The 24,199-nt window shown below is 46.4% G+C and overlaps 1 protein-coding gene across 2 annotated transcripts; it reads right to left on the bottom strand.

Annotated features, from left to right (window-relative positions):
* Window positions 1-208: 208 nt before the first annotated feature.
* CAP1 (cyclase associated actin cytoskeleton regulatory protein 1) lies at window positions 209-17,680 on the bottom strand. Of its 2 annotated transcripts, XM_074934193.1 has the most exons (13): window positions 17,615-17,680; window positions 10,777-10,889; window positions 9,213-9,313; window positions 8,385-8,462; window positions 6,194-6,337; window positions 6,018-6,103; window positions 4,773-4,878; window positions 4,474-4,651; window positions 3,574-3,764; window positions 3,214-3,337; window positions 3,022-3,104; window positions 2,351-2,494; window positions 209-1,599 (listed from the first exon to the last, which is right to left on the bottom strand). In XM_074934193.1, the coding sequence occupies exons 2-13, from the start codon at window positions 10,877-10,879 to the stop codon at window positions 1,516-1,518; spliced, it is 1,422 nt and encodes a 473-aa protein (XP_074790294.1). In that variant the 5' UTR covers window positions 10,880-10,889; window positions 17,615-17,680; the 3' UTR covers window positions 209-1,515. The 2 variants fall into 2 exon arrangements, with proteins under 2 accessions (XP_074790294.1, XP_074790295.1); XM_074934194.1 differs by lacking the exon at window positions 17,615-17,680 and having other exon boundaries at window positions 10,777-10,902.
* Window positions 17,681-24,199: the final 6,519 nt, after the last annotated feature.

Genomic DNA, 24,199 nt, shown 5'->3' with positions numbered 1-24,199 from the left:
TTGAAAAAAAGGAGTGTCGGTGCTTCCCACTTAGTGTCTGGTCCTGCAATAAGCTTTGCATGCACCCACACACAATTCTGATCTAGTCACTAACATAGAGCCCCTTGAGCAGCAGGGGGTGGCGGTGGGGGTGTCAATCTGCATTCTCAGCAAGAAGTTTCCTAGCTGCACTCCAATATTTCCCTTCTGAACAGCAAACAAGGGCTAGTGTAAGGAGCAGGTTGGCATGAACTTTATTCTATCTTTTGTATAATTTTAAGTACATAAGAAAGGTTTTTTCCACAAGCCTCAGGAGAAGATGAGTACAAGTTACAGGACAATCTCAAAATAAAAAAAAATTGCATATTTTGTGAGTTTCATCCTAGAGAAAAAACCATTGACAATGTACAGAGGAAATGCAGTCAGATCTGCTGATGCCACCAGAGACAGGGAAACACGAAGGTAAAGCATATGCAGCTCCCTTTACAGGTCAATGCAGGCCCTGGAAAAGAGGCTGCAAGCCTCCAGCAGAGCATAGAGCCAAGCAACAGGGGAAGGGGAGAGGCTGAGAACAGTGTCACATTCAATAGTAACTAAGCATGAGTGAGGATGAACGATGGAACTGACTTAGTCGAACTCTTGTTTACAAAACAAATACTGAATTTTGAACGAAGAAGCATCCCTCACTGGGAAGGAGAGACATGTTCAGAAGAACTGTCTTGGAAGACTGAACTTGAGTTCAGCTGCTTAGAAGGACCCCCTTGGGTGAAGATCCCTTTTGGAGAAGGGCTCATAAGGAAGTGGAAACTTCAGCTTCTAACCCTGGACAGACAGCAGAGTGGATCATTTACTCCAATGCAGTCTTCCGTGGCCCCTGTTTACTGCAAAGCTCCCCATCATGGCACAAAGAGAATTACACAGAGCAAATAGGAGTGTTGAAAGGGAAACTCAAGGTGGAATGCTACATGCCCAGTCCTCAGCCTTTGGTCCAGCAAAGCCATTCCCCATATCTTGTTATGCCACTGACTGATTAGTACACATCGCTGGAGTTAGTAGCAGCTCCCAGTACCTTCCTGAAAAACACCTGCCAGCTCAACTTACCAAGCTGGGAACTATGGACCCTGATAAGGACACCATTATGTCAATTCACAGGGGGACAACATTCCTTTCTCACATGAACAATTTGTCTGAAGATAACACAATACAAACCCATGGAACAATCTGAAACCCAACCACCAATCCTGGCTCTGAAGTTTGCCAGGAGTCAGACGTAATTGATTGGTGTGGTTAGATCTGACAAGAGGGGGGGATGATGCACCTTCCTGCTGATAGATGCAGATGATCAACTGACCAGCCATCCTACACCAAATCCCAGCCCGAGGTATTTCAGTGAAGGCAGGTAGCTGTGTCTCTCAGGTAGAAGACATAGAAGCAGTTTGAGAGCAGAAAGGTACAGGAAATCTAAGAGAATCATCTGAAAGCAGATTTGTCCCACAGCCAGGGCAAGGGGAGGCACAAGTCCCAATGCCATTCTGCTTAGCCAGCAATTTCCGTCACACTGGTAACCAGCTTCTGCCCATTCCACAGGGACTTGAACTGTTCAGGGATAGGGAACTCGTTCTGGAGGGTGAAAGAAATCTGTTGTGAAAAGTCTAGTCTTTCATATAAACCAGAGACTATTCCTGTCCCGCCTGACAAACCTAGTGGCAGACAAAGAATCATTTTCACTGCGCTAGGAAGTTACTACCCTCTTTCTGTATTGCTCTTTAGTGTTTTGAGCACTGCAGACATGTCATTTGGGACACAGGCAAAAAGAACGGACAAAATTTGATTTAAAATCCAAATAAAGACCAAAAACTGGTTTGGGAAGTAGATGCTACATTTAGCAAGTCACAGCTTTTTTTAGAAGATTAAACTGAACAAGTCTAAAGTTAATATCACACTGTGTTACCATAGCCACATTTCATTCCTCACGGGACCTAGGAGGGTCGAGGGTTACTTCCAACAACAGTGTCTTCATAGTAAGTGCCATCTGGTTAGGAGCTAGTGAATTTGGCTTCAGGGAAGACAGATCAAGGGAAGACACCTACATCTTAAGTTTGATGGGTTTCAAGAATCCATCATGTAAAGGGTGGAATCTGGGGCAGTATCTAGATACCAGAGAAGGGCTCTATTGGCAGGTCATTCAATGAACATCCTTCGCTGGGAGGGGTTAGTTTGTGTCTCAGTAAGACAATGGAACAAGATGTGACCTGACGCGACGCCATACTGCTTAATCGCTCTGATTCCTGCTGTTGATCAAGGCCCGCCCCTCTGTTCACTCCGCCCCTTACAGCTCTCTCCACTCATTTCAGGAAGAGGAAACACTTACAAAGTCACCACTCTCTGTGGGTATGAGGACGTTCATCTCTGAAGACTTGGCACTGACAATCTCACAGTCTAGGGAGCTCTTGCTCAGGTACACGTGGCATCCATCTGTCTTGTTGATGGAAATTGTTGGCACTTTACCCATTACCTAGTGAGGAAAACACAGCAGGGAGGTGGTCACAGTAGCATCTGCTTATCCCAGGGAACCACTATAGTTCACTGTTTTATATTATCCTCCAGGGATTAAGTCTTCTACACTGAACTCTACCATATCTCTGGAAGGAAGCAAGTATTAACTTGGTTCCACGGAAAGCTAATGGAAGTTGAGCAACTTGCCCATCACCACAAATGGAATGTTGGGATAGAAATTAGAACAGACTCCTACCCTCAGCCCCTTGCTTTAGCTACTAGATTACACTGCCTTCCTTAGGGTGGATAATCCATCCAGACTCTATGCTCAGTATGAGGAGTTTGTTTTCCATTCTGCAAGCCTGTTTAGACAGCTTGATTCAGTGCTGTTTGAAAACCCCTACATGGAGGGAGTTCGATGTGTTTTCTAAAGAGGCTTCATTAGATTGTGTCCTGCAAAGTGAACCGCCAGATCTGTTAAGGCACCAACATAATGCAGGGCAGAGTTCTATACAGTCAGTCACAAGGAGGGTTGTGGGTAATTACCTGAACTTTAATGTCCCTGCAGTTTATGATCTCCACGATGCCCACCACATCATCAAACACCAGACCTAGCTTCTTACAGTTATCTGCAGGGGAGAAAGAAAAGAGTTCATAGTACTACACCTCCCACTCCAGATCCAGCCCTTTGATGTGCCAGCATGCAGAAGGCCAGCCCATTTGGACCACAGCTCTTACCCACTGTGATGGAGTTGATTTTGCCCTTGATTTGGAGTGTACTGTTCGTGCAGTTGTATATATATGCTACCTGCTTCAGCTCTGTGTCACTGATCACCAGGTTGGAGGCTTTATCCTGGTTTTCCTGAAAAGGGGTGACAAATACCAGTTACTCTCGTTTCCCTAAAGAGCTACAGAGTGAAGCGTGGAGGTGTCATGTCACCTTCTCTCCTCTGAAGAATTCACAGGCTTCAGAGAGGGCTTGTTCCTTCAAGCTGACACCTTCTAGTTATTTCAAATGAAAGATGTTTGTGGGCCATCTTCTGCTACTGAATTCCCATCACTCTAGCAGCCAGTCTGGGCTGTCACATGGACACTCACCACTCTCCACTTCTTGCCCTCCAGCTCTAGCATCGCCGGTTCCTTCTTTGGGGATGATTTTTTGGGTGGGTTAGCTGCACAGGCGGGTTTTGGAGCGGTGAATGGTTTGGGTCCTGTTCGGACAGGGCCACCTTGATTCTTCAGCCCTGGGTTCTTGTGAGTCTTCATATCATCTGGAACATGTTTCAGGGCTACAAGAGAAACCACTGTTACTCCAGGCATCATTTGGTTGGATAATGCTAAGTTACTAGGTGTGCAAGATCCAAGTTTAACAAGCACCAGAAGTCAGCAGCTATTACAATAGCAGTCTGCTGAATTCTGAGGACCCATAAAACAAGTTCTCTTCCTCAAGAGTTTATGATCTACATTGAACTGGGCAACATGAAAGATTGCTATGAAGAAAGGGACCTGGAGGAAAGGTAAGTGCTTTTAGCATTTAATGATATGAGATTGAGAGCTAGATTATAAGTGTTATGTTTAGAACTAGAGCCAGAATTCCACAGCTGTTTCACTCTTTGTAGGGAATATGCAAATCTAGGACCAAGTTTTCATGAGCTTTGTTTCACCCACATTTCACTGGGTCATTGAACGTGCAAATGGTAATTTGTGTACAGGTTTGCACATGCAAAATTCTCCTCCCCTACCTCCCAGCTCGTTTTTAAACTACAATATCCTAACCATGCTCTTTTGTGTATCTGATGTTCTAAGCAGCCCAAGCCCATTCATCCTGGCAACGCTATTAAGTAAGAGAACTCTTCCTGCATCCCAGAGGTAGCTTTTTAGGGTTTGCAGATAAGTGACCCAGAACCCCATGCAGACTTAACCTAGAACGTTTTCTTTTGTTGACCTACTAGTCAAATGGCTGCCCACCACCAGCCTTCAGTTGCCCAGTTTTCTTACCAGAGGTAATGCCTTCTCCCTGATTGATCTGGGCAAACAGTGCTGAGCGGGAAACAGAGTCATCTGAACCAGAGTTTGTGGGGCCTGGAGCAGGAGGGGGGGGAGGACCAGGTGGTGGAGGAGCAGCACCAGTTGGGGGTGCTGCAGGTGCATTGCCCATCTCTTTTGCTATAGGACCCTGTAAAAGATGCCCGAGAGGGAGTTAAACCTGAGTGATCACTACTTGCTGCAACAGTCCCCGTAACATTAGATTCCCTAGGTTATGAAACATTGATTGCCAACATACAGTCAGCACTCACCATTTTGCTCCAGGTCAGCCCAGTGGTGTGATACTCTTTGACGTATGCCTGCAGCTCTGCCCAGATACTCAGATAAGCTTTCACCCAGTCCACATGTTTCTTATCTCTAAGGGGACAAAGATAAACACAAGCTAAGTAGTGCAAGTTATTATCTAGGAAAGATCTGAAGCCATGTGGCTGTAACTGGATCCTTAAATTTCCCTGTCCCCTAGTTGGCAAAGATTATTTGGAGTTGAGTAGCAATACCAATGCAAGGAGAGGGCAAACGGCTACAATCCCCAGCCCTGAGGATGAGCAATTAGACAGTGGGGTGTTCGGGTCAGTAAGCCAGCCACTGTTGAATGCTAGCCCTCCGCACCTAGTCAGAGGTCCACAGACTGCAGAACAAAAACACCTGCAACAAACTAAACCCTACTGGGTGATGCTCAGTTGGCATAACATATTGGAAAGATGTCTTACTGCGTAGGGGAAAAAAGGTAAGAGGGTTATTGGATGGAGTGAACACACGAGGGATGCCAATGCAATTGCTACCATCCATTTGCCCAATAGCATAAAACTAAGAAAACCTGTCACAGTCTATACATTTTTGGGAACGTAGCTGTTTCTGAAGCTGAGGTGTATTAAACACACCCTGCCACTGCTAAAGGAAAGGAGTGGTATTACGTTTACTAGGCAAGGCTTCAGGGATGTCTTGGAGGGGTCATCTTTCTTGATGGTTCGCTTGCATTAGGGCTTTGTTCACAGCTGTTTGATTTCCACACACTGGAGATCAATTAAGGAGATAGGGCACTAGCTAGGACTTGGGAGACCCAGCTTCAATTCACTGCTCTGCTACAGACCTCTGGCAAGTCACTTACTCTCTGTGCCTCAGTTCCCCATCTGTACAATAGGGATAACAGCACTGCCTCACAGGAGCATTGGGAGGATAACTACATTAAAGACTGTGAAACACTTTGTGGTCTACTGATGAAAGGCTCGTACATAAGAGCTAGGTATTGTTTCACTTTAAGTGACTTGGCTGAAGCAGGCAGGGTTCTGTCAGGTTAAATGGTGCATTAGTAAGGTGCAATACCAGACCAGCACGGCAGATGCTGATCTCTGGAACCAAGGTATTTTATTATCTTAATCCTTCAGGACTGCATGCTAGGAGGGCCACATGCACCTCCACAGTTAGATCAAGGGACTGAAATTTCAGTATTCAGCTGTCTGCATCCCTCCCACTTTGCGGAGTGAAGCTGAACCTACACATCTTTGTATTCCTTGAGGACCCGGTTGGTGTAAAACATGGCCGCATCCGTCATTTCCTTCACATAGGGGCCAGGCTTTGGGGCCTAGAGAAGATACAACATATTAGAACCAGGGGCTGTTGCAGCAGCAATCCCGGGCTCCCCCCACCCCCCACAACCCACTGTAGTCCTTACCATCGCCACCCAGCCCAGTGCCGGGATGCTCTCACTGACAGCTGATAGGTGATTGAACAGTTTGCTGCCACGATTTTTCTCCCGGAAGTTCTGCACCACCTGGATTTGCTCTGAAATGGGTTTCAGTAGCGTTGAGAAGTTATTCTGCAACACAGAAAGGGATGGATGGCAAACAGAGACAGCCATTCTTAGAGGGATTCCAATTGGCACAAGCCTAAGCTACAGCTCTTGTACAAGCTTTGTGTTGCCAGTGTTCCAGTTACAGCCCCCGCCCCCCACGCTCCTCCTGTAGTGAAGTCAGAGTTTTGTGTTGGACTAGTGCTATGGAAGTAAGCCAGAAATTGGGACTAATGCGAAGCCAAGAGGCACTTTGAGACAAGTCTCATCAATAATGAAGACAAATATCCTTTTAGAGATTCTGTTGTTTTCAGATGCTTTTCAAATTGCTTTGCTGTCTTGGTTTACAGGTTCATTACAACCCAAGTTGCTCCACTATCTAAACTTGGTAGGGTAAGTTAAAGAGAAAAAGAGTTGGACTTTCAATCAAGTTACTTCTGTGAATTCAATTCAGACCCTTAATTTTTTTTTTTTATGCTTAAATATTCACAAAGCATCCTGCTCGGCGGTGTCTATTCAGAGATTTGGACATAGGAAATCAGTTGCTCAGAAGCAGCTTTCCCAGGTCATTTGGTTGGTCTGCTCTACTATAGGACAAACTTTAATAGCTTGAACCATATCAGAGATGGTCTTGTAGTAGTAGGATTTTATGTTTGTGCGGACAACCTCCTTTCCATCATATGCTGTGATCATACATCTCACTGTGTCAGCAGCAATACATATGGAGTATAGTATAGGCAGATTTTTTTTTTTTAAAGTTCTTTAAGTGCAAAGAATATTGTGTCTTTAAGAAGAGTCTGTTTGCGCTCTTCATTTCATTGTTCTTTCCTATCTGCTCAGGTGTAGACGGAAAGGAGGCCAGCTAGTTCTCTCGGACCACTAGCAAGTACTCCTGGCTACAGTTTGGGAAGCTCTGATCTAGAGCCATGATCGGGGAAGGGATGCTTGAGCAAACAAGCTTCAGGGAGTTCAAGTATTTGGCATACAAAGTAAGGATGTGCCTGCTCCAGAATTGACTAGAGACCCGCAAGACGTCATTTACAAAAAGCTATCTAGGAATTAAAGGCTACGAGTAAGCCACTCTAAACAAGGCTTCCTTGTCTCAGATCTGTTGAATTGGTAAATGGGTTCCTGCGCTGAAGGCCTTCTATGCAGACTTCTGTCCCCTAGGCAGTCTGGTTTAAGAGGGGAACAGAACCCTGAAGATGTACGGTGATACTGTACTTTGCAACGAAAGGGGAAGCAGCACAGAAATCCTGACACCCTGAAGTAGCATTAGCAGAGGTAGTAGTTGTCCCACTGGGACATTGCAAGGAAGGGCTAAGGTGCATAACATATCACTAGATACGTCAAGGTATAAGCAGAAGAAAACCAATGCATGAAGGATCAGACTCCCCTCCCAGTCAGAGAAGCTGCAGCATGGGGGACATTGCTGATCTGCATACTAAGGAAAACTGACCCTACGACTCTAGCCATTATTCGGGTATCACAGCATCGAGCCAGACACCTATGCTACCTAGATAAGAATCTTCGGTGTAGTGCTGTGAGGACTTACGAACACTGTATAATCTAAGTATCATCGACTCAATTCCCAGCGCTGTTCCCATCTCACAGGTTCGGTTCTGTAACTCATGGCTTAACAAATAGGAACTGCATCTAGTATAGATGCCAAGTGAAATATGAGCCAAATACAGGTTGGCAGGTATGAGAAGGAGCCACCTGTGCATTGTACAAGCTTAGGTAGTTATGGCAAATCCATAAAATACTCAGCATTTTCTACTAGTTTCAGTGAGTCTTGAGTCAGTTTCTGGAATTTGTTAGTCTCTAAGGTGCCACAAGTACTCCTTTTCTTTTTGTGAATACAGACTAACACGGCTGCTACTCTGAAACCTTTCTGGAACTAGACTCTGTGCACGCTACTCTGATCAGAAGAGTGCTAACTCATTCCACTCCGGATAGGTTTCTTTAGGAGCAATTTTAAGGGCCCAGATTCCTCAGCTCTTGCTGTTTTCCTCCCGATTAGCCAAGACCTATGCGGCTCTGAGTGACCTACGTTAGGGTTCTCCAGACTTACGGCTGATGGCTGCTGACATTGCGATGAGGTCACCAGGAGAACCCTCTCAGTCATCAGGCCTGTATGGACCATTTCAGCCTTATAAGGAAGGGGGGGGAAAAAAAAAAAAAAATCAGCGATATATTGTTTACACAGACAAAAAAGATGCTCCAGTGGTCAGTGTGCTAGCCTGGGATTCAGGAGATGTGGGTTCAATTCCCTGCTCATCACAGATGTTCTGAGTGACCTTGGGCAAGTCACTTGGCCGCTCACTGTTTCAGTTCCCTATTTGTAAAATGCGGATAATATTGTTTCCCTACCTAATGGGGAATTGCAAAGATAAATATAGAAGAGATTGTGAGGTGGTCAAATACTATGATAACGGGGGCCATAGAACATAGCTAGACAGAACAATGTAACTACACATAGATATCAGGAGTATTTACAGGGACCAGTTCATCTTTTTGGCCTCCCTTGCATGGTTTAGTCATGAAGACAGCTGATTCTGGGCCATCTGGTCTGGTTTTCAATTTATACAACAGCCCCTATTCTTGGAGAGAAGTTCAATAGAAATTGATGAGTCAGGACAGACAAGACAAATTTACCAACACTGAAATTGGGCAGTTCTGTTCCCACTTAGAGGGATACACAATAGAGAGGTAGATGGAGATCTCCCGTGGGTTATCCAGGGATCTACACCTGTGTTGAATCCTCCAAGATTTGTACTTTGCTCTAGGGAATGGGGAAAGGGAGGCAAAGCTCAACAACTTCTCTTACTTAGCCCTTAAAAGTCTAGAGCAGTGGTCAGCCATATATTTATAACATGGGAAAAGAAAGCTAAATCCTTACATGTTTCTGAACGTCGCCACCAATGTCTTTGCTGATCTTCATATATTCTGCTACTGGACCAGCCAGGAGAGTGTCGAAAGCTTGAACATACTCAGCTATTCCTGCGGAAACAGAACAGTGCGCAGTGTTAAGGGGCAGCAGATGGACTCAGACTGGAAGTATCCAGGAGTATTTCCAGCAAATGCTGCCACCCTCCTTACGCTGAAGTTTTGCAGAGCACTTTGTGAGTAGCATTGTGCAAGTCAGAGTGTACAGGAATCCCTCACTTAACATCCTCCCGGTTAACGTTGTTACGTTGCTGATCAATTAGAGAACATGCTCGTTTAAAGTTGCGCAATGCTCCTTTATAACGTTGTTTGGCAGTCGCCTGCTTTGTCCACTGCTTGCAGAAAGAGCAGCCCGTTGGAGCTAGCTGGTGGGGAATCAGGGAGGGTCAGCAGCCCCCCCCACCCCCTTGCACCCCCATCAGCCCCCTGCTCCTCTAAATTCCCTATGCAGCAGCCGCCCTAGGGCTATCAATTGCCAGGCAGTTCAGCTGTGCCTCCCCCCACTGCCATGTGCTGCTCCTGCCCTCTGCCTTGGAGCTGCTCTTGCTGGGCAGGCGGAGGGGAGAAGAGGGGTGCTAATGTCAGGGTGTCCCCCTCCGCTCCTGTACCCCCATCTCCACAGCGCGGAGGGTATGGGACAGGACAGGGCTCAGGACGGAGGGAACTTGCTGGCAGCAGCTGCTGTCTCAACTTGCTGATCTACTTAAAAAGGCAGTGTACTTAAGAGTAGGGTCAGCGTACTTAAAGGGGCAATGCACATCTCACACACAAGGGTGTGTCTCTGTCTCTCTCTGCCATCCTGTCTCCCCTCCCTCCATTTGTGCTGCCTTGTAGAGAGTGTGAAGATACATTAACAACAATGGGAGTGCTAGTTTGTCATTTAGCAGCAAGGCATTCCCTAGGAAATATCCCACCCTCTTCCACACTCTGACTTCACCACCTCAACCAAGCTTCACAACCATCATTGCTGTGTACAGTATTAAATTATTTAAAACTTATACTGTGTGTGTATGTCTTTTGTCTAGCGAAAAAGTTTCCCTGGAACCTACCCCCCCATTTACATTAATTCTTATGGGGAAATTGGATTAGCTTAACATGGTTTCACTTAAAGTAGCATTTTTCAGGAACATAACTACAGCGTTAAGCGAGGAGTTACTGTATATGTGGCACTGCTGCTAATCCTCAAGCATGCAGATGGATGCTGGTCTAAATGTACTTTTGCTCAAGAAAGAAGCAGCTTGGCTGTAAGGAGACAAGGGAAGTACTGCGCTCACAGGAAGTTCTTGTTTTAACAGTACAGTAACCACAGGCCCCCCTGCATTTGAGTGTATGGCGGCATGTTATCTGTGTGAAACTCACTTCCCCTCCTGGTACAGCTATTCAGGCTTACCCAACATCAGCTTGCATGCTCTGCAGAGCATCTTCCAGAATTGGTACTTTCAGTGTATAGTACAATCAACATCAACCGTACAATGTGTTCAGTATTGATACAGGGATTTGCAGCAGAGGGTCCCTACCTTTGGAAGAGTCATCTCCATACATGCCAGGGCTTTGGGACACAGCTTCCAAGCGACCCACAGCTTTCTCCAACCGCTCAACCAGGCTTTGCATATCTGTCATTGCTCACTACCTGCAGAGACAGACTACTCACAATTAGCTCCTCACGCACATCATCAGAATGCTCAATATTCTGATGGGCTTACTTAGCATTCTGAATGTTAGTCATTCCCCAGTCAGAGGGGGAATCTTATTCTAGCCTCACATCACCCAGTTTAGGCATTTTAGACTATATAGCACGCTTACCCATTGTTCAGATAACTCTTTTGATAGCCCAGCTGCCAGAACCCATCAGAGGGCTCCATTGGCCAATCCATAATGACCAAATAGTGTCTACTGCATGGTAATTCATAGCATATCCATGTTAAACTGACAAGGAGAACATCCAGATATTTTGTTGTAAGTGCTCAGATACCATGGCGGTAGGTGAGGTATAAGACTCTGCATACAGAATACAGGAAAACGGACCACAGCTCTGATTATGACCATAACTGACTTGTAGTATGATTGCTATCAAAGGGTTGGTTCTTTTTCTACATGTGTAACGGCTTCGCTAGAAGAGTTAATTGCAGATAAGATTCGGTGGTTTTGATTCTGCAAATACAGTTGAGGTGGCCACACCCACCCCTGAATTCCAAGACTCCAGCAATGTCTCAACCCACAGAATTAGCATGCTAAACCAAGACATTTCTGGCACAAGCCAAGACAAGCAGCTGCACAGGAGCAGAATGCGAAGCTGCTTCTGAAACAATGCGTCCCCTGTTAATACTTTCTATCTATCCTGGGGGAACTAGTCTCCCAGCGATGGACCAGGGTGATTTAGGCACATTAGTCATTTAAGCTTCTCATTTGGAGAAGTAAAATAAAACTTTCTATTAGCTCCTGCCCTGCTCAGCACCAGAGAGCTTCAGAGTTCACCCTCTGAACACTAACCCAAAGGGAATGCAGGGAGGGGTCAGCAAGCAGCCAGCCACACGCTTCCATCTTATCACCAGACATTAAGACATTTTGAAGCATGAATCATGATTGCAGCCTGAACACACAACTTCCTTTTATTGCAGACGGCCTCCAGAGCTCAGAACCTTAACAGGAAGAATTTCATCTTCAGTCACTGGCTCTAACATACTCAAAAAGGAAATTAGATTTGTTTGGCTCTATTTAAAAAGCTGAGAATAGATCTGCCTTGTAAATCAAACTTGGATTTTAACTAGTTTTGCTTTTTGTTTGCAAGCTTCCCAAATCGTGCTATAAAATGTTTATTTTCCCCTGTCCCATGGAGGATCCAGCATTAGTCACAAGGAACACTGATGTCACTAGGAAAAACAAGGTCACTTTCATCACTCTCTTCATATGAAGAACCAGCAAAAGAGCCACTGAAACACGGAAGAAAGGAGGATGGGATGGGGGTGGAATAGGGGGAGGGGGATCTGATGCAATGTTCTACCCCAGCATATTTACTCAACTTCAGAGAGGAAGAGAGCAATTTCCTCCTTGGAACAGCCTCTCCTCTAGTTCACTATAGAAAGGTGATCAGCAGCTACTAGACAAGTTACAGCAAGAAAGAGTTTAGAGAAGTTTGAGGTGCGTGTGTGATGTTAATCACTAATGTAGGCAACATGATCAACTCTCGTCTATTTCCTAGGGTGCAGGATACCAAGCACAGTATCTCAGTGCTCTACCTCAGCAGGAGACCCCAGGTACACATGAATCCCACTCTGTACAACAAAGACGATGACGTAGCTCTTGACTCCTCCCGTCCCACCCTGTATTCCAGAGGGAACCAAAAAAAACAAACAAACCCCAAACCTGCCATTAGTTGTAGATGCTGCACTCCAGAAACTCAGGGAAGCGAGTTCCATACATGTTTTAATGAAGCATGTTTCCAAAAGGATCTCAGGTTTACAGAACAACGAGCAGACAAAGCTGCCATTCTGCACCACTGATCCCTACTCCAGTCCATATGGGGCTCTAATCTGATCAGATCATGTTACCCTGAATGTCTGTCTGCATTTCAGATAGGGATTATGAATAACATGAAAGAACCCAGATGGAGGGCAGTTTCCAGCCCAGAGGAATTCAACATGTTGCAGGCCTGTACACAGCGGAATGCACAACACCCCTCCCAGGCGAGCTGCTGAAACCAGAGCAATGTTACTAAAGTTCCCGCAGAACTTCAGATGGACTCCCTCATTCCCACCACTGATCTGTCAGAATCTTCTTGGGCAGCTTGTAGCCTGTGCCAGGAAAACCCTACATGCATGGCATTTGAGGTCACTTCTGTGAACCTTGCACCACATGAAGATGAAATTAATTCACCATCTGTTTAGTTGAGACAGACACCCTCTGCGTTAGGATGCAGCTTATAAAGTAATCACTTTGATTCTGCTGCCACTGCACCAAGTGACAATTGCTGGTGATGTGAACTCTGGAAGGAGTCTGCCACACTTCAGCCAGCCTTCACCAGAACTACATAGCATAGCTCACACTACTTGCTGCACTCTCTCTTCTACCCTCCAGATGTAAATAGCATCAAGGGTCTATTTAAATAAAGAGACATCTCATTATACAGACAAGAATCATACTGATGTTGATAAGAATAGAATCTGCAAACCAGAAACTAGAACTTTGTGAGGAAAAGAGATCGTACTATTGCACTGGTTGAGCAGTCATCTAATATAACGTGAAATGCCGAAACAAAATGTAATAAAATTATAGAATCCACGATTTATAGATTAATTTGGTTCTCTGAAGTTCTTTACTGCAATGAGATACAAACAAAACTGAGATTCCACTTTCTGTAACGGGGGGTGATACACTGAGACAGAGATAATTTTTGTCCACTGCAATGTGTGTGTCCTGGATAACTTCAAAGTCTTTCTGAACTGAAATCTTAAATCAAACATCAGGGCTAGCCCTTCGGATAACCAAGAGTTTGAGGTTCAGAGGAGACTCCAACATTGGAGTTATATTCCAGAATTTAGGTTTAGGTCTTGTTTATATGGGAAGTTTTTCAGATGACGTTGTTCTGTTAATAGTTACAAGTCAAGTCTTCAAGAACCAAGTATAACTAGTTTCAGCTCTGTTAGCAGGCCAGTTAAGAACTCATGTTGAACCTCCACGCATTTCACTCTGGCTGAGAGATCAATCCACCTCCAGAGTATCTGAAAATATTTTTGGTTTTAAGCTACTTGCCAACATTAATTAAGATAATTTTTCTCAGGGCCTGAAGGTAAACACACCCTGGCACAGACATAGGCCTTCCAACTATACCTAGCAATCTGCCTTGTACAGGACTCAAAACAATACGTTTTGCTAATTAATCCAAGGAAAACAATACTGCACTGGAGGGAGTTTTCTATTTTGCGGAGTGTCAGTCAGGGACTGACAGTCTTTCCGATAACCAGACCAAGTCCAGTGCTTAGTAAAATGAACAGGTCCGGATATAATCTGTACTGGTTTGGGGAAGTACTTCTAGCTTGGCAGATCAAGATACGAGATTTTAATGTTGTTATCTGGTTTAATCATTTTTCAGTATAACTGAATGTTAGTTTTATAACCTCTCAATAGTCCCCCACATCTTAGAGTTAGATGTGCACCTCTGCTCAGATTCACTTTTTGCAAAGTATGAGCAGCAGTGAGCCTCATGTTGCCAACAGCATTAAGAGTTCTTCCTGTTTCCACAGTCCTGAGGAGCTAAGATGGGACAATTAAGTTGAGAAAATAAAAGACTAAGTTGACACACTCAGCTGACCTCCTGGGAGGTTTCATACTACTTCCGAGATTTGTATCTTCTAAAAGCTTAAGAATCTGTTTCTAACTAGCTGTTCAGTACATCATTTGAGTCAGGCTTTACTTGAAGGAGAGCAAGACAGTAATCAGAGTGACTGATTTAGGGTCTGATGCATCTTGGGAGTTGCCAGGCCTAGCAGTGAATACACTGCTCCTGCTAGTCCCTGATGGCTGCCAAGACACAATGTTCTCCAGTTTAATACTTTTTGACATTGGTCCTGAAATTAAGATATTTGGGGCCAATATGTCAGAATTACAACTTTTTATTTCTGATTTAGAAAGTTATCCCATACTGATATTCTGTTAGATAAAAGAGAAAGTCAACCATCTATTTGGATCCTATTCAGCACTCCTGAGTAACAACTTCCACTGAAGTCACTAGAAGTTTTACCTGAATAAAAAGTGCCAAACAAACTTCTTAGAAAGAAGTTGTGTTAATAGAGTGAAGTGACTCTGAAGGAATCTTTGTTCACTAGAATTACCTGGAATACAAGATTTGCACTTGTCGAGTATCTTGCTACGTTTCCTGTCAGGGTGAATAGTCTAGCACAGATTCCCTCTTTTTAAAATCGGAGTATGTAACCTACACCTAATCTTACAAATAATTTGGAACCTCAACATTTAAGCTAGTTTGACACTGTACTAAATTTTGCATCATGGATCCAGGACTGAAGGAGTTCTGAATATGCTTCCTTGGGTAGAGATTGCTTTGTTTAAAGCTGATAAACCATGGACACAAAAGGCTCCTTAGAAGTTGAGAAGTATTCTAGAGTCTTCAAGATCACACAAAAATCCATTTTAACTTTTCTCCCATTTGATTTTCTGAGAGAAGAATGTTAACTTTTGTTACAACAGGACAGAGTGCTTTTCCCAGGTTAGGTTTCAGAGTAACAGCCGTGTTAGTCTGTATTTGCAAAAAGAAAAGGCGTACTTGTGGCACCTTAGAGACTAACCAATTTATTTGAGCATGAGCTTTCGTGAGCTACAGCTCACTTCATCGGATGCATCCGATGAAGTGAGCTGTAGCTCACGAAAGCTCATGCTCAAATAAATTGGTTAGTCTCTAAGGTGCCACAAGTACGCCTTTTCTTTTTCCCAGGTTAATTTCCTACAATCCAATCCTTCACTCCCATGTGTATCTAATCCAGATGTTGGCAACTTGTAGCATGGTACCAGAAGCTGGCATGACAAATCCTGTGTTTTAGCACAGAAGAGCCATTGCTCCAATTTTGTGTGACAGTGGAGCAGCATAGTGAAGACATGATGATCAGTTGCATTTTGATCATGAAAGTTAAAACTGAGATATCAATTTCACTGTGAAATGGAAGGGTGAGAGGAGAAAACAGCAGTACAGAGAACAAGAGAAAGGGAACATCAGAGTGACATGTAGAGAGGCACCAGTGGTTTGATGTAGCTGGCCTGTCCTTATTAAAGGAAAATGCTTCCGGCACTGCAGTACTAAGACATATGCAGTACTGTAGTTTGAATTTGGACACAGTGCCCAAGTTCACCTCTCATGTCTGAATGAGTCATTGAGGAGACACCAATCTCTTTAGTCTACACCTCTGGTTTGCTTTCTAATATGTTAATCTATCACACTACACATCTGCAGAAAGATGAATAGGCATGTGAAATGCCCAGCTTTCAGTTTAATGACTATAGGTCAACAGTGAAGAACTGGCATTCAGAAGAACTAAAGACAGGTTTCAGAGTAGCAGCTGTGTTAGTCTGTATTTGCAAAAAGAAAAGGAGGACTTGTGGCACCTTAGAGACTAACCAATTTATTTGAGCATAAGCTTTCGTGAGCTACAGCTCACTTCATCGGATGCATTCAGTGGAAAATACAGTGGGGAGATTTATATACATAGAGAACATGAAAAGAACTAAAGTGAAATCGAGCAGGGCAGAATGGGATCACCACTTTCTAGATTTTGAGCCAGATTTCACACAAGGTTTTCACTAGAGGATTTTTTCACCATTATTTATATTTACTCCTACTTCAATTCATAGAACAGTGCTAAATAGAGGAAATCAGACCTACACTGTTAGAGCTCTACAGCACTTTACACTGGTATAGTAAGCCTTCCATCTGAGGACTGAAAAATGCTTTATGAATACACACAAATTTAGCAACTCCCCTGCAAAGTACTTGGATCTACTTATTTCAGTAACAGTCAAAAGGATGCACTCTTCCTGTTAAGCTCAGATTGACAACAGAAGTGTTGCTTCCTGCCAACCGTAAGGGCAGGAAGTTGTCAGAGAAGCCCAAACCTCTTTTCCTGACTTAAGGGATGACACCTGTAAGTAAGAGTCTTTATTAAACTGACCATAGCAAGAGAAGCACACTTATGAATATTTGTTACTTACTGAATAGTTAAGTGACCCTGTTTAACTTTGTTTTGTTTCTAGAGTAGCAGATTTCACGCACACAACCACCCTCCCACTTCCATGCAAGCCCCTTTAGTCAGAGCAAGCAGCTCATATGACGACTAAACAGAAGTATTTCCCCTAAAATGATATTCCCAATGAAGCTTCATCAATTCTTAATGTGTGGCTAGAGAAATCTGCTCAGAGAAGCACCTTAGCGATAGTTATTTGGTTTGGGACAGAAAGTCCTTGTCTCCCCCCCCCCGCCTCCGCCTTCCGCCTCCGCCTCCGCGGACCTGGGGGCGGGCCCTGCTCCCCCACCCCCTCAGGCACCTTCCCCCCCCCCGCCCCCAGGGACCTGGGGGCGGGCCCTGCTCCGACACCCACACTCAGGCACCTTCCCCCCCCCGCCCCCAGGGAGCTGGGGGCGGGCCCTGCTCCCACACCCACACTCAGGCACCCCCCACCCCGGCGCACCCCTGCCCCCCGCAGCCCGGCTGCTCACGCTGCCCCAGCTCCAGGAGACCCGAGGCCGGCCCCTGCCTGAGCCAGGGCAGCCGAGTGCCCCAGGCTGGGGAGGGGAGGGGAGGGGGGGGCTCTGGCCCGGGCGGGGCCCTCCAGCCCTGCCGCTCCCTCACTCACCTCTGCTCCGCTCGCTGCTCCCTCCGCTTCCGCCTGCAGACCCCGCCCAGCAGCCCCCGCGCCGCCCGCCACTTCCGGCCTCCGGCCTCCCCGGAACTACGCACCGGGGGCGGGCCGGACGAGGACCACGCCCCTCTCCGGGAAGACGGCTCGGGATTGGCCAATGAGATGGGGCGTGGTCGTGGGGGGGGGTTACTGCTCCCGTTCCAGGAGGAGGGGGTGGCGTTTTTAGACTAAGCCCCCGGGGGGTGGGGTCTGAGCTGGGGGTCTACAGGCTGCCCCTCCCGGGGGTGGGATCTGAGGTGGGTGGGGGCTACAGGCTGCCCCCCCCCCCGGGATGGGATCTGAGGTGGGTGGGGGCTACAGGCTGGGGCCCCCCAGGGGGTGGGGTCTGAGCTGGGGGGGCTATAGCATGGGACCCCCCCGGGGGTGGGCTCTGAGGTGGGTGGGAGCTACAGGCTGCCCCCCCCCGGGATGGGATCTGAGGTGGGTGGGGACTACAGGCTGGGCCCCCCCAGGGGGTGGGGTCTGAGCTGGGGGGCTATAGCATGGGACCTTCCAGGGGGTGGGGTCTGAGCTGTGATCTACAGGGAAATGCCTAGAAAGACTCTTGATGATAATGACAAAAGATGTTCCCCTAACCACCTGTGCCTGGGGAAGGAAATCATTTCCTAACCCATCTCAGGCCAAAAGCAGCAAGTCATATTATAGTTGGAACTCAGGGACCTAGGCAAGTAAAACGTCACCCGGTGAGCTGGGCTTAGTCTGAAGCAAATTCAGGGACAGTGGTAGGAAACCCAGAGAAGCTCTTTATTATTACCATATGTGTTACCTTAACGATCCTCTGCTCCCCCATATTGATGGTGCAGGGAGAGCATGGGGGTTTGCTTGCCGCTGGGGTTCATTCCCCTTCTCTTGGTGCAGCTAAATCTTCCCTTTTATTGCTTGCTCATAATTATACTTCTGATAAGCAAATACTTTTGGCCTTTGGAATGCACTGCATTACACCAAATGTCTGATAACTGTGAAATATTTTCCAGAGGGAGGCAGCCCCTGTACTCCCGACAAGTCTCCTTTATTCTTGTAGCTGTAAAGTGCTATGCATGCTAGTGGCACAATTGTAACTCATCGCACATGGAACTTATAGAACACCTTTCAGCTGAGGATCTCCAAGGGAGGATAGTTATCCCTGCTTTATAGATGGGGAAACTGAGTCAGAGAGGTCAAGTGAAATCACATAGCGAGTCAGGAATAGAACAGGGGAGTTTACCCTGTTCATACCCTGCAAATTGCTCTGTCTGAGCATTGCCCTTCTGTGATACATTCCCAGCTGCTTCTTCAAGTCAAGGCTTTAGAGGAGGAGATGGAACTGTTTTTTAAGCCTCATTCTTGTGCACGAGGGGAAAAATATCCAGCATCTACAACACCACTGGAACACATTGGTGGAAGGGAGGGGAAGGAGGAGAAAAACCAGTGAGATCTGCTGACTTTACCACAGCTTCCTGTCCTCTGCTCTTTGTTACCATAGATGGTAATGTCTGGTGTAGTAGCCTCCCAGCAGAGTGGAAACTGTAAAGGAGCCACTGTATTGCTCGCTCAGAGCTCCTAAATTGGACTGGACATCAGTGCTCGGCCTCCAGGACGCTTGAGTGGTGGTGGGGGAAGCAAGGGCGTTAGATTTGTTTTATTCCTAGGAATTAAGGGATTGACAGTATGTGTGTCCTGTCAATGTGATTATACTGACATCTAGTGATGTATTTCAGACCTGACTTCCTGAACTGACAACCCTGGGGAGTGATAATGAGGATCAGAGCCTTTCTCTAGGTTGCCAGTTTACATCCAGCCCAGCTCAGTAGAGACCAAAACCTGTTTCTGTTTGGCAGCTACGTGAAATGAGTTGGGGGAGGGACTCAGTCCAGATCCTAGTGGGACAGCGGTTCATATTCCACTTGGCCCCATCACATCTGGCATGTCTGGGGTCCCTTGTTGGCAGTCTAAGCAGAAAGTTTGAAGACTGATCGGGACATGGAATTTGAACTCCCCTCTCATCCCTAGAGGTCTTTCTTTGCAGTCAGAGTTGAGGTCCGTGGGGAAGTTTTCAGTGCAGCTGCCCACGCTGTACCTGTCTGATGAATAAAGGGAGGTGTTCATTCTCCAGAGCTGTCGCGCGAGCCACCTTGCACCGCTTACTTCACACACTATGTTTAAAAAAGCCTTCTACACGGGGATGACCCTGCTGCTGTCTGATGCATTTTCTCTACTTCTCTTTCCCCACCTTTACCGACTGAAGATGTTTGCACTAAAACCTTATCTTTGTTTATCTGCTCCTTGCTGCTTGTCACTCCTCTGTCTGCCGAATGGTAAGGCATTTCCATAGGGGACCAATTAGCCTGACACAAATAGGAATTGGAAGCTGAGCTTCCAATAATAATAATTAATAATAACTTACATTTCCGTATGGCTTCTCTTTTCAAAGCATTTTACAAATTATACAGCTAGGAATCCTTCCCTCCTAGCACTGATGTGCTATCACTTCTAGAGTTGAGCAGGGTGATTAGTCACAGCAGCAAAGGATAGAAGAAAATTTTAGCTAAGGGGCAGCCATGCTTCTGATGTGAAGACAGAGGAAATTGGCCTGACAGCACAGATCCCCTACCATCCAAGAAAGCTGCTCTTGTAGGAGAAGCACCGGGGATGGGAAAGAAAGGAACTGGAAAAGAGGAGCCAGGTAAGGCATGTAGAGCAAGGAGAGAGGGTATGGGAGAAATGGGGAGCTGGCTTTCAGGTACTTTGGAGTGAATGGACACTGGATGATTGCTGCAGATTGGTGTTAATGTCTTGCAGTAACTTTTGCTTGTGACTGGTGGGTCCGGTGATGCCGGTTCACTTGGTGCAGCCACCCAAGAATTGCTACCACCATTGAACAATAAGGGTGGAACAAAGGCTAGTTTCTACCTGGTAAATCTTAGCCTTTTAATAGCTCCCTGGCTGTTCCCTAAAAGCAGGAGTTGCCACCTATTCACCACCTATTGTCTGTCTGTCTAACTGGTTGGATCTAAACCCATTCATCCCTCACCAGAGTATCTCAGTGCCAACAGACCAGACCAATAGTCCATGTAGTGCAATATCCTATCTCCAGCACTGGCTAATGCCCAAAGTTTTGGAGACAGTGAATCCCCTCTCCCGTAATGCAGCTGGCTAGTTGTTGCATTATCCCTATTCTATCCAATTTTGGGGATGAGGAGATTTCTTCCTGACCGTAGCTGGTTAGCATCACATGTCCTGAAGCATCAGGGTAGATGCTCATTGCTATCCTAGCCGTCGTGCTTGTAGCTACTGCTCTTATCCATACCCTTTTCTAAGTCCGCCTAAAATCAATAATGTCCTGCAGAGCAAGATTCAAAGCCTCTCTCGTCTGGCAGCCCCTCCCCCATGCCTCTAATCATTGTAATTGCTCTTCTCCACACCTCTTCTATTTCTGCACTGTCCTTTCTGCCTTGACTAGTATCTTGGCTAACTATCCGTTGCTCCTTTGTCTTGGAAAAACCTAGTTGTTAGGTAACGCCAAGTCTACAGCTCTGCTCATACTGGGGGCAGAACTGGGCCTGACAGATCATTTCCCAATATAATTGTAACTAGCTTGAGTTCATTGTGGATAGGGCCTTGCTAAAGCAATAGCCCTTATCACACCTTCAAAGCACTTTATTGTCTTGTATTAAGTGCAGTATTCCATTACATCTTCATCCTCAGAGCACTTCACAAACAGGAGCTAATCCTCTCAACAGGCACTGAAGTAGGCCGCACATATGCAGATAGGGAAAATGCCCCAGGGTGATTGACTTACCCAAAGTGCCCCATTGGGTAAGAGCTGGACCTAGAACTCGGGAATGCATTACTCCAAGTCACCTGCCGAGGTCATTTGACCATGGTTTGCTCATAGGGGCCTCCCAGCCCAGGTAGAGAGAAGGTGGTAGCTCTGCTCCACCTAATGCACTAAAAATAGCTGTCTGGATGCAGGCTGGGAGGCATGCTGCATTGTAGATCTACTCTAAGAAACCTTTTCAAACATATGTATGACCAAATCATGGTCAAATGGCCCAAGCACGTGTCTGCCTACCCAGGTCCCACGCTGGGAGGTGCGCTCCCAGCTGCAGTGTAGCCATACCCTTATTGACATGGTCTGATGTGCTAACAGGCCTGACTCTCACTCCAACCAGCCAAAGGTTAATAAGGATTTTATTCTGAGCTGCATCCAAAACAGATTGTCTTCTACCTCCAGGCACCACCCCAGACTGTCATCTCAGAGGCACCTCCATTTACATCCCAGTGCTTCTTTTTCGTTAGCAATGACTGGAGACTGCCAAGCCGTGGCATGTGGCTACAGCTAACATCATGACCACTCTTGATTTCAATATCATTTTAGGATTTCGGGGGGTGGGGGGATGGAAACCTTCCCCAGATGGATTTTTGCTTTGAGATTTGTAACCACTTTAATGGTTCCAGATGGACAGTCCTGGAGTCTACAGCTAAACCTACAGGCTGTACGGCACATGGGCAGGGCCGGTGCCGGTTTTCCTGCCTTGCCAATGTGTGCCTCAACCATCAGGGACGGCTCCTGGAGGTGAAGGGAGAGCACAGCCTCTTTACTGAGACTGCCAGCGAGAGTGCTAATTAGTGCCAGTTGGGATGGCAGTGTCTGTGACATCAACCCTTGACTTCTAACTGGACTGAGCCCTTGCCATTGACTCCTGTCACTACAGCCACTGGTCACCCACTAGGCAGTAGCTTCTCTTCCGTACTGGTCCTTATACTGCCCTCATCACTAGTATCTGAGGCTCACATCCTCTGACTCCCATTGATGGGCATTAGGCACCTAAATACCGTTGAGGAAATGGGCCTAAGCCTAATAGTGGATTAAGCAACATGGCTGACGTGTCATGTGAAGTTGGTTCTCTCTTATCCTCTCCCCAGGGTCACCCCTGAGCTAGACTAGACTCAACCACCCGGCAGCCTAGAAGTGAATGGCTTGCCCTCCTCTCCAAGGCCTCCTAAGCTACTCTCCTCCCCAGTCCACTGGCGTTCCGGAGGGCACCTTCGGGTTTCACCGCAGATCGCCCGCCCGATGAGGCCTTCTCCCCATTTACTACGTCACTATCAGTAAGGTAAGAAAAGCACGCAAGCAGGAAGTGTCTCTGAAATGGCCTTGTCAGGCTGGCAAGGTGGGGGAGGTAATAGCTGTCACTGGACCACTTTCTGTTGGTGAAAGAGACAGGCTTTCATGCTACATGGAGGCCCAAAGAAGAGCTTGAAAGCTTGTTCCTCTCACCAAAGGAAGTTGATCCAGTAAAAGCTATTACCTCCCCCACCTTGCCTCTCGAATATCCTGGGACCAGCGTGGCTACAACACCACAGCAAGCCACTCATACCGTGATGTTCCCCTGGCAGCTCGGACAGAGAGTCCGGGACAGTAGAGAGCTCAAGCCCACGTTCTAGTTAATTTTACATGGGGCTTTGCAACACACATACACTCACCGCTGCCATTATAGATGCCATTTCCCGTTGCTCCAGCAGGTGGTACAATTTCTTTAATAGTTGAACTTGTCGTTTTTTAACTGAATAAGAGGCTTTTGCTCTCTGGGGCTTGTTTGGGTTTGTTTTGGATTTTTTTAAACTCACCGTTAATTGAATTGTTTCTCCACCTGCGAGATGCTGTTGGAAGTTTTGGTATCTGTTTAGACTCATCCAAAACCAGGCCAGCCCTGGCAACCGGGAGATCATTGCGAGCGTGGCTGAGACGGACAATTGCACAGAGCAGTCAAAGGAGTGTTGAGCATTTTAATTCTCGGTAGCCTTCCCTATGGTCAGCCTTGCTAGAAGACAGAAGAATCGTGCCCAACCCTGCAGCAATTTGGTCCTGAACATACTGCACCTTGTGATCATGTTAATAGGCCATTTGTATTATTCGGTGATAAATAGCATCAGCATGTCTCTTGCTTTAAAAAAATAAAAGGCTGCAGATTGGGCAGTGAAAAGCCCTGTAGGACAGGTACAGTAAAGGCAGCAGAAGGGCAGGCTTCCCCACAGCGCCTTGTCAATGAGTCTCGGCTCTGATCTAGGGTGAGGGGAAGTTAGTTCAGTCTCCAAGGTTTGTACGGTTCTGGGCCGCTGCTGAGCCGACAAGTGGGCTAGGTAGGTGCTGATCATGGTGATGGGTTGTGCATTGTGGGCTTTTCTCACCTAGTTTAAATCATCTGGCTTCTAACCAGCCCTTGTAGGAGCTTGGCTACCATTCACATTAAGGCACCTTGCAAATCTTAGGGACACCCTGGCACTTTCATCTTCTTTCTCCTCTTTCTGTGGCTTTCCGTATGCTAGCAGACTCCGCAGCTGCCGTTCGTTGCGGTGGGGTTAGACAACACAGTGGTTAAACACAAACAGCCTGGCTACACTACACTTCCCCCCACCCTTGCGACTGATGATGGCGTGACACTAGTGATGAGCTACAGCAATGGACTAAGCTAGCACTGACGCAGTCTGAGATCTGCTTGTCACCACCTCCAGATCGCTGTCAGAACTCACTCTTCT

The sequence above is a fragment of the Natator depressus genome, chromosome 19 (assembly GCF_965152275.1).
Source record: "Natator depressus isolate rNatDep1 chromosome 19, rNatDep2.hap1, whole genome shotgun sequence".
Classification (NCBI taxonomy): domain Eukaryota; kingdom Metazoa; phylum Chordata; order Testudines; family Cheloniidae; genus Natator; species Natator depressus.
The sequence above is the reverse complement of the archived record's forward strand: the minus strand, read 5'-3'. Positions and strand labels throughout refer to the sequence as shown.

What these genes read in the sequence shown, in the direction of transcription:
- CAP1 (XM_074934193.1), bottom strand. Translation starts at nt 10,879, where the DNA reads ATGACAGATATGCAAAGCCTGGTTGAGCGGTTGGAGAAAGCTGTGGGT. An exon ending in CACTGGGCTGGGTGGCGATG is followed by an intron (nt 6,104 to 6,193) that starts GTAAGGACTACA and finishes TATCTTCTCTAG; the next exon opens with GCCCCAAAGCCTGGCCCCTA. An exon ending in GGCTGACCTGGAGCAAAATG is followed by an intron (nt 4,652 to 4,772) that starts GTGAGTGCTGAC and finishes CATCTTTTACAG; the next exon opens with GGTCCTATAGCAAAAGAGAT.